This window comes from Alnus glutinosa, chromosome 3 (assembly GCF_958979055.1).
Source record: "Alnus glutinosa chromosome 3, dhAlnGlut1.1, whole genome shotgun sequence".
Lineage (NCBI taxonomy): Eukaryota > Viridiplantae > Streptophyta > Magnoliopsida > Fagales > Betulaceae > Alnus > Alnus glutinosa.
Window position 1 is genome coordinate 15780191 of NC_084888.1, and position 10402 is coordinate 15790592.

The 10402-nt window shown below is 44.8% G+C and overlaps 1 protein-coding gene across 1 annotated transcript; it reads right to left on the minus strand.

Annotated features, from left to right (window-relative positions):
- Positions 1-7288: 7288 nt before the first annotated feature.
- Positions 7289-10077, minus strand: LOC133863072 (subtilisin-like protease SBT1.5). The gene has a single exon (XM_062299057.1). The coding sequence runs from the start codon at positions 9971-9973 to the stop codon at positions 7583-7585; it is 2391 nt and encodes a 796-aa protein (XP_062155041.1). The 5' UTR covers positions 9974-10077; the 3' UTR covers positions 7289-7582.
- Positions 10078-10402: the final 325 nt, after the last annotated feature.

Consider the following 10402-nt stretch of genomic DNA (forward strand, 5'->3'; position numbering starts at 1 on the left):
CTTTCATTTCAGGGGTAAGTTGCGAGCCTATCTGGATCTTTTTCTTCGAGTCACCAAGCTTGAAGTCTTCCAACTCCTCGACCGGCTCCCCCAACTATGATTGCTATTTTCCATCTTTTTTGGTCCGCTCTCCGAGACCCACAGCTTCAGGGAGCTTTTTCAAGCTCGTGTTGTAGCATTCCCGCGCCATTTGTTGATTCCCTTTTTCAACGCCGACCCCGTCCTCGGTGGGGAATTTCATGCTTAGGTGGGGGATTGAGGTGACAGCTTTGAGCTCATTGAGAGCCGTTCTTCCGAGGATGGCGTTGTAAGCCGAAGGTCGATCTATTATTAGGAACTTGACCATTATTGTCCTTTTCCTCGGGTATACCCCTGCCATTACCGGGAGCTCTATCGACTTAAGAGGGAGCACCAATTCTCCCGTGAATCCCACTAGTGAGTGTCTAACCGGAACCATTTTTCTTCGGTCTATTTTCATGAGCTCAAAGGCTGACCTATAAAGGATGTCAGTCGAGCTCCCAGTGTCAATAAGGATGCGGTGTATCTTGTGGTTGGCAATGGCTAAGCTCAAAACCAAAGCATCGGTGTGTGGAAGGGATACCCCCGCATAATCATCGTCCGAGAACCCGATTACCTGATCCTCGCGTTTCTGGGATTTTGGTGGCTTCTCTACCGAGTACACTTCGAAGTCCTTCATCTGCCTTGCATATGCCTTCCGAGCTGAGCTGGACTCTCCTCCTCCTCCGAAAACCCCAGAAATTGTGTGTATCTCCGGAAGCTTCCCCTGTGGTGCTGGTCAAGCTCGGCTCCTGCTTCTTTCTCGGACAACCCGATGATCTTGCCTACGCTCTGGCTCCCTGGCCCTTTCCCGATCTCTTTCTCGGTCATTCCGAGGATTGTTTTGATTTGGATGGAACCGATTGTGATCTTCCCGGGGTCAGTTACCGTGCTCCGGGTTTGGTAGAATCCTTTGATTTGCAAGGAATCGAACACGCTTCCCATTCTCTATGAAGCATTCTATCAAGATTCTCAGGGTGATGCAAGCTTCGGTGCGGTGCCCGGTGGTATAATGGAAAGCACAGTACTGATCGGCATATGGTGAATTTGGATTCACAAGTACTGGCCTGGGTTTCCGGTACATGGGATCCCGCTTTATCTCCATAAGGACATCCATGATGGGAGCGTTGAGGGGTGTCCAATTGTGGTCTCGGAGCGATTCCTGGTTTCGCTTTGGTTTTGCCTCTTCTCCTTCCGAGACTCGCCTACGTTCTTCTTTTCGAGGATTCTTTTTCTTTTTCTGACGCTCGGAATTGGAAGGGTGAGTCTGCTCGGATCCCAGTAGTGCCCAGAGCGTTTCCTCCTGGTTGATGCACTTCTCGGCCTTATTCATGAAGCCATCTAGGTTTTGTGAAGGATTTCGGGCTATGTCAGCCATGAGGGCACCATCTTTTCGAATTCCCTGGAAGAGGGCTCCGTATATGAAGTCGTCGGTTGCTGCCTCGAGCCGCGCCTGGTTGAATCTCATAAAAAAATATTTTAAATACACCTCGAGTCCCTGATGCAATGACATCAAGGACCCAGATGGCTTTCTCCTGACCCTCCCGGCCATGAACTACAAGAGGAACATCCTTCCGAGGTCGTCGAAGTGACGGATGGAGTTCGGTGGAAGTTTCCTAAACCAGTCGCGGGCGTTACCCGAGAGGGTAAGTGGAAAGGCTCGGCATGCTACCATCTCGGGTGTTCGGTGGAGGTCCATGTGAGCACAGAAATTATCCAGGTGTTCCACAGGATCTTCAAGGCCTGTATAGAACGGAATTTTTGGGATTTTAAACTTCTCAGAAAGACAAATGTTGGCCACATCCTCGGTAAATGGAGAGGTAGTCTTTTGCAAAAGATTTTCGACCAGGGAAGCCTTTCCCTTATCATTCCGTTGGATAGCAGCGGTCAGAACATTGCATCTCTGTTCTAACCGGGTGATCATGCCTTGCACCGCCCTTTTGGCCTCGGTTTGAGGAGGGGAAACGTGCGCGGGGATTTCTTCCTCTTGGTCATTTCTTTCTCCGGACCCCTCAAATCGGCTGCCTCTGTGTCTTTCCTCCTCCCGTCGCTCTCCGATGTGGCTATTGCGGACTTCTTGGTTTTCTGGATCTGTGATTGTCCGGTGGAGTTCCGGAACCCGAGCCTGAAGAATGGCATTCATAGTAGCCAAATCCTTGATACTTTTGGCCATCTACTCTATCCTTTCATTCAGCCGAGTGATTTGAGGATCGCTTGAGTTTCCTTCCTCTCGGGCATTTCGAGCATCCCGAGACACTCTGTTCACTTCTGATCTAGTGTTCACCATAGCGGATTTTTGTAGAGAAACGTCACAAGTCGTTCCCATAGACGGCGCCAACCAGAAACTGTCGGGGGGGGGGGGGGAATGCCGACAACCCCGCTCCGATGCTTAAGTAAGTGTATTGTTCTTAGAGAAAATGCGCAGAGTAAGGTTATATAGATTAATCAGCGTACCTTAATGAATGAGGGGACCTTGGTATTTATAGAGACTAAGGAGCAGTTGAGATTATTCCTATATATGCGGGAATCGGTAGTTGATGAAGACGTGGCCTCGGGCGCACAGATATTCCGGGTTCCACGACCGCTAATCTCGGGCGTTCGATCTTATACGGGCGGCATGACATTGGTGAAGCTTCGGGCGCATGATCTAGTCTGATGTCGTGCGTCGTGTCCCTTAAATCCCGGGTACTCCCGAGATAAACGCGGATGTTAGTACCGGTTGGTATCCGAGTCGGCTACATCCGGGTCGGATAAGGCGGGTCAGGTGAACATGTTAGGCCCTGATGATCTTGGTGGGCCTGGATGGATGAAATTCTTGAACCGCTCAGGCCCGGTCGGGAGGGCCCAATGGGCCTTGTGCTCGGGCTGGGCCTGACTACCGAGGAGTACAATACTTTCCCCAACATATGTGAAAGAGAGAAAGAGCGGAAGAGAGAGCGGAAATATATTAAGGACTATATTGTATTGAGTAGTATATACATAACATATTACAAGAGACCTCTATATATAAAGAGGCTATGAGTAGTAACCAAGAAGCTCTAGAGTAATTAAGGTAGGGAATAAATTCTAATAGGAAAGGCAATAATATTTTCTAACAGTCCTAATCAAAGATCAATGCATTTGAATTGTTCCCTCCAAAGTTGATCAATTGTACATATTAGAGTTGTATAGTTTTTATACTTATCTAGTGAAACTATAAATAGGAAATTTGTCGGATCTATTAAACTTTATGTACATCTGCTGTAGCATTCTGGCCAAATTCCATGTTGTTACATTTTCTTACATGGTGCTAAATCAAGCTCCGCTTCTGCTACCTCATTCTCCATCCCTAACATTGCTTATCTAGTATCAATCAAACTAGATGCCAATAAGTACCTAATGTGGGTTTTTCATTTTCTTCCTATCCTTCGAACGTATGGTCTCTTTTGCATTGTTGATGGCTTAGAATCTTGTCCAACTAAATACCTCTCCAAAATTTAATAGAAGGGTGTCGACTTACTAAACCCTGAGTTCATTTTATAGGAGGAGGAGGATCAATACATCCTTGGTTGGTTTATTGCCACTCTCTCAAAGAACGTTGTCTCAACTTTTTATGGCCTAAACACCTCACTCCAGTTGTGGACAACACTTGCCAATCGTTATGCATCACCTTCCAGGTCACACATAAACCATCTGCGGCATTAATTATAGAGCCTCCGCAAAGGGATGAAATCTTGCTTTGAATTCATTCATGTAGCAAAGCCCTTAGCAAATCACCTGGCTCTTGTTGGAAAGCTAGTAGGAGATGAAGATCACCTGGCTGTGTGCAGACTTCTTCACCTGGCTCGTTATGCTCTAATACTATTTGTAACAACCCAGAAAAAAACGCTAGTTAAATCTGCTCTATCATCCAAAAAAGACTAGTCAATTTGGAGCTTCTCTACAATTCCTTATAAAGCACAGTTTCACCTAATAGTTAAGTAATATATGACTTAGCACCATGAGTATCTTTATAAATCACTCGCTCTATATGAGCTACTCAACTCTTAAAATAAATCATATTTTCAATGGTATAATAACAGAGAACACATAACATATTTGTGGAAACTCACGTTTAATATTCATGGATTATGAATTGTCATTTAAGGCTCATTACATAAATCAATTTTGTGATAATTTACTTTTTGAGTCGTGGACTTGCGCAGTTACTTTTCTTTCACTTATCGAATACTTCGGTGTTTTGCAGATTAGAAGGCTGTGAAGCTGTGGAGTAAGAAATTCTTTGATGAATATGCCAAGCCAATGGCTCGCATTGTCATGTTTGATTAGAGAGATACTTAATGCTATATTATAAAAATGGTTATTGGAAGCTCTGAGTTTCTAATTAATGATACATAATGCTATTAAAGGATTTATTGCTACAAATCTCAGATTATTTATTTCCGCTTTTCGTATGTTCATGTTCTGATAAGTTAACGTTTAGGATAATACCACTTGTCAATTACCAGTCAATTGGTCTGGAGGAATTGCGAGTAACACTCTCCAAGTTAATCAAAATTAGTCAGTTTAAAATTTTGTGAGCGTTACAAGTGAAAAGACTGCAGAAAATGAGATTGAGAAGGGTTTTTTTGAGGGAAAAAAAAAAAAAAAAAAACATGGATCATCAATGTGGACAGTCAAAGTTGAAAGAATTGCATCCCCCCGTAATACCTAAAATATTGTACTGGATCTCAATCCATTGAAAAGCTTAATGCGTTTAGATGTTGAATTTTTGAAATTAGAATTGAATTCTTATTCTGTTTGCAAATTTCGAAGTTTGACTTTTTAGAAAAAGTTGAACAAAATATGATTTGTTTTTGAAAAAGTTGACTAAAATATGATTTATTTTTGAAAAAATTTGAAACAGAATCCTACTTGTAATTAAAGCAAAAGTGGAGGATTTTTCTCGTAAAGCATAAGAAATAGACACTATGATTTATAAGCTACTTTCCTAAGAAAATAAATAAATAAAGATGATTTATTGGCCAAGCAGAAGAGCCAATGCCGACTGCTGCTTGTAGTGCACAATAGAGAGTGCGAGACATTATTACAATTTATTAGCTACTTACAATAAAAAGATGATTTGTGGGCCAATTAGAACAACAAAAGGCAGCTAAAACCGTGTTATCATGGCCCATGGGCCATGGTCGTAAATCAATTTCTTAACATGTGGCCCTTTCCAGCTAAGTTGCTTCCGTCAAACGGATGAATTCCCTTTCCCATTCAACAGCATTGATTATGCTCTACTTATAACCCGACAGTCCCCAAAAGTGCTCGCCGTTCGTTGTGCGCCATTCGGGTTTTAACCAACTGCAATGATTAGATCCATGCACCATAAGGTTTACAATTTACAATTTATGCGGGATTTTGAATAAGGGTTCGTTCGGATTTTGTAATTTGAAAAAGTAGAATTTTAAAATAATAATTTTAAAATTTATGATTTGAAAATGTGATTTATTAATAAAAAAAAAAAAAAAAAAGGTTAAGAGTTTGATTTTTAAAATCATAATTTACCCTTTAAAATTTTGCCCGCAATTTGAAAAACGTAGATCTTTCACGTTTTCAAATTATAATTTTTTAAAAACGCTATCTAAAACGATCTATTTTCTGCGATTTAGTTTTAATTCAAACTTTTTGCCTCTAAAATTGCAATGTCAAACACACCCTAAGGCTAGTCTAGATGGAAGACAATGGATAGCACCTCTTTTTTTGTTTTCATTTTTTAAATGAGTGGGGCAATAGCTCCAACTTGGATGAAAAAAGTGTTGGGCAAACATGCATATTATGTAAAAGAGAAATGCTTGGTTGTACACTCTCATCCCACTACTATTCCACCCTTATCTATATAGATCAAATATATTGTTACACAAATCAAGGTCCCACTACACTCTCTCTACTATCTCTTATATTATTGGCTCACATAAATAAGGGTGAGATAAGAGTGAGATAGGAGTGTACAACCAAACATTTCTCGTTTGTAAATTTCTACAGAGAAATAAGGCACATATGTAAATAATACACAGAAGAAACTCATTTTCCATACTATAATTTGTGTTCAAGAAGAGTTGAGAATTTAGTTTGAGTACATTTTGCAACCTCTTAGAAAACATTATCTCCCTTTAGGGACATTGCAACTCATTTGTCGTCTCTCGCTGTTTGTTATTTGTTGGTACAGTTTTCAGTATGACCGTGACAACTCACTCCTTTCCAATGATCTTGACGTCCGATCACTGCAAAAATAAACACATTGAAAAGAACACGCCAGGGGTTGGCTAGCGTTCTTCTCTCCAATGCCTAAGTCAATTTTTGAGTGTATATTGAGCACAAGTATAAAAAATTGTTGGTTTCATACCTAAAGGTTCATTTATAGGTGGAGGGGAAAATTAAATTTTTCTCCTTAGGATTTTGTCTCTTTCTTCTTCTTCAACCTAGGAGCGCCGTTAGAATTAGACCCTAGTCTGGAATCGCTCATCTTCCAAATTAGGACTCTTTCCTTAATAACCTCAAGGCGAAATTTACATAAACAAATCACGGGATGAGACGCTGTTCTATAATATCTAGGGTTGCACGTAACAGACCCCCGGTCTATTGTGTTAGCTTGGGACAATACGGTGCCTGGGACTTCTGATTGTCCATCCTCGCTGACTTACATCTGGTGGGCTTTGGGCTCACATTTCAGCTTGAACTGATGCGGGCTGAAAGGCTTGCCGCTACAAACATGGGCGGCCAGGTGGGATTATTCCCAACAATATTCAAACCTGTGGACTGTTTCAATGGCAAATGTGATCATACCAAATGGGATTTGAAGTTGAATCTCTCTTTTCCTGGACAAAAATAACGTGTTTTTTGACCGTGTGGCTGTTCCTACTGTCTAAATAATGATATCCACACGCATACTTTTATTTCTTAATCCCCTGTAAATCCACCGTGTAATCTGCTCGTGGGAGGGCATTTGCAACCCATAAAAGCAGCACAAATACCAAATACTACACAAAACAAACAATTATTTTGGCCATTTGCTGCATCAAGTAAACCCCCCCACATGATTTTTGTTCTAATGATTGTCATTATCATGGTGTCTTTGCTGTTAATCCGTTAGCTTACACGCCAGATACCATGAATTCAAAATTACTTCTTCAAAAATCCCTTTTGCACATGCAATTACCAAATCTTTGACTTGACAAAAAGAGAACAAGTTAGAGACACACAGATCTCAGCAATATATATGAACTTGAAAGGAAAAAAGGGATGTTTCCATTTTCCTTTGGCCTCTTCTAAGCACACCGCATTTTTACATTCATTCTTGATTCTAATCGTACAACCACGAAGATACACCTCTACTGTGCATTACAAACCAACCCTACCAGTTTTCTGAAATTGAAAACGTTGAAAAAAAAAAAACAAAAAGCACTTACATTCTCGTGACACATAATAGAGAAAACTTAATAGTAATTCTATAATAAGGAAGGAGAGCAAAATTCGTAAACCCAAAACCCCAAACACTGCCCTAGAGAGGTTGCTGCATTGTCACCACTAAGGGGCTGGTGACATTGTGCTTCCCATCAGACCATACTACAGAACCAGTCATCATACGAGAGCTACCAGGGGAGAGCTTAACTGCCCTGGCTTGCACCCTAACAAGGAAGTTGAGCTTCTGACCCACCCTCCGGAACAAGAGCTTTTCCGGCTGGACCGTCACCGTCGTTCCACCGGGCGGCCTAACCGTAACTTGGTATGCCGAATTGGGGTCTCCAACATTAGTCACAGTCCGAATAAAATGCGTAGACATCTTGTGCTTCCCATATTGTTGAAACACCGTAGACAACGAGGGGTAATTCAAATTCCCAACATGGCCAGCCCTTTTCGCCTTGCTGCAATCTGCAGTCTTCCTAGTAATCACTTGGATGTTCTTGATAGTGTAATTGGAATTGCAGAGGAAATCCATGTAATCATAGGAATTAATATCATAGACCAGACCGGGATCCATGGCCTTCTCGGGATGAACATGGCCAGCCCCAAAATCAAAAAAGGTGGAAACATTCCCAGTGGACTCATCCAACAAGTTTCCACCACCACGATTATCCACAGTATAAGCAGTAGTCATGAGCGCCGACCTTATTGCCGCTGGACTCCATTCCGGGTGTGCTGCTTTCAACAACGCAGCCAAGCCGGAAACATGGGGGCAAGCCATTGAAGTGCCAGATAGTATATTGAACTCGGTTCTACGCTTATCCGAAGGAATGCCCGAGGGCCCAACTCTGTCAGGCCAAGCAGCAAGAATGTTCAATCCCGGCGCGATCACATCGGGCTTCAGTATCTCCGGGGTCTCCGGATTAGGCCCCCGAGCCGAAAACGATGCCACCACTGGGGCTGGCCTCACTCCCAGCCTTGTCCCCTTGAAGACAATGGTAGCCACCGCCGGCGACTTCGAGGCTGCCGAAATGTACTTCCTGATCTCGTCACCGCCGGATGCACCAACGGCAGTGGCGGGCAGCACGTGGCAATCGGCCACCAATCCTTCCCCATCGAAAACCCCGTTTGCTAAGATCATACCGAAACCCCCCGCTTTCTTTACCACCTCACCTTTGGCAGCTCTCGAATTGATCCCTCTGTCGCACAACACGATCTTGCCTTTCACCAAATTGGGGTCCAAAGAACCTTCCAAACACAACGAGGACGAGTACCCATCACCGCCACCACCACCTTCTGTGCTCCCGGCGTATACCAAGGGGTACATCCGACCCGGAGCTAAACCCGGACCGCCGTAAACACTCATACCCGGTATGGTTTTCCCATTTCCGAGCTTGACATGGGCTGGGAAATCCCTATCAATGGTGCCGGCACCGACCGTGGTGACCCAGGGAGCAACATTCGTAACGGTGAGTCCGCCGGGGCCGCCATTACCGGCCGAGGCGGAGACGAAGACGCCGGCATCGGAGGCTCCGAAAGCGCCAATGGCAATGGCGTCGAGGTAGTAGGGGACGACAACGCCACCGACGCTCAGGGAGATGACGTCGACGCCGTCAGCCACGGCGGCGTCGAAGGCCGAGAGGATGTCGGAGTCGTAGCAGCCGGAGTTCCAGCAGACCTTGTAGGCGGCAAGGCGGGCTTTGGGAGCCATCCCTGCAGCGACGCCGCGCGCGTAGCCGAGGGTGGAAGCCGGGAAGACGTAGCGGCCGGCGGCGATGGAGGCGGTGTGGGTGCCATGGCCATCGGAGTCTCTGGGAGAGCGGGACTCGGTGGTCTCGTTCATTTTGCCGTTGGTGGACTCGTAACCTGCGCAGAAGAAGCTGGCACCGATGAGCTTGCGGTTGCAGGAGGAGGGGGAGAAGTCCTTCGCCGCCACGCATCGGCCTTTCCACTTGGAGGGGACGGGCCCGAGGTCCCGGTCGGCGAAGCTCTTGTGCTCGGGCCAGATTCCGGTGTCGATGACTCCGATGACGAGGTCGGAGCCGAAGTCCGACTCTTTGAGAAGGCCGGTGCTGTCAGAAGTCCGGAGGCCCAGAAACTGAGGGGAGCGCGTGGTTTGAGGGTGGCGAACTTGCTCGGGAATGAGGGAGAGAACGTGTGGGAGGGACCGGAGGTTTTGGGCTTCGGAGGGGGAGAGCTGGGCGGAGAAGCCGTGGAAGATGGTGGAGTAGGTGTGGATGATTCTGCTGCGGCCACTGCTCTCGGCTGGTGGGTGCAGCGTCACGTTCGTCAGGGCGGAGAGGGAGGACTCGTACCAGAGCTGGTGGGTTGGGAAAATGGAAGGCTTGGCATCGGGTTGGACTTGGACAATGTAAGTAGTCTTCTTCTTCTCGTCACTGGCAATGGTAGAAGAAGAAGAAGAAGAAGTTGAGGTGAGAGAGTTCAGTGAGAGAAGAAAGAGGAGAAGGAGGAAGGCGGAGGAAGCCATTGGAAGGACGAGTGAGAGAGCTTTGCTATGGTGCCTCACTGTCTCTACTCTGCTCTACTCTGCCACTGAAGGACTGAGAATCAAGTCACAAACTTTAAAAGGAGAGAGAGAGAGAGAGAGAGAGAGGGTAGTTTGGTAATGCAGTACTAGGGTGGTAGGACACAAGTCAAGCGATGTCGATGTGTGTGAATTTTGTTATCGTTTGGGAAATTTTGAATTATTGGGGAGGTTCTGTTATTTTCTACATAAATAAAAAATTGTTTATAATGCTGTTTTGTCGCATATTGATCATAGGAATATTTAGGATATAATTATAACGAACCCTTTTTTTTTCTTCTTTTTTTATAAAAAGAAGAGCCTCATGTTCTTTTCCCTTCTCTTTAATTGTTATTGTGGTTGGTTTTCCTGCCCACGCAAGTCCCTACTTTG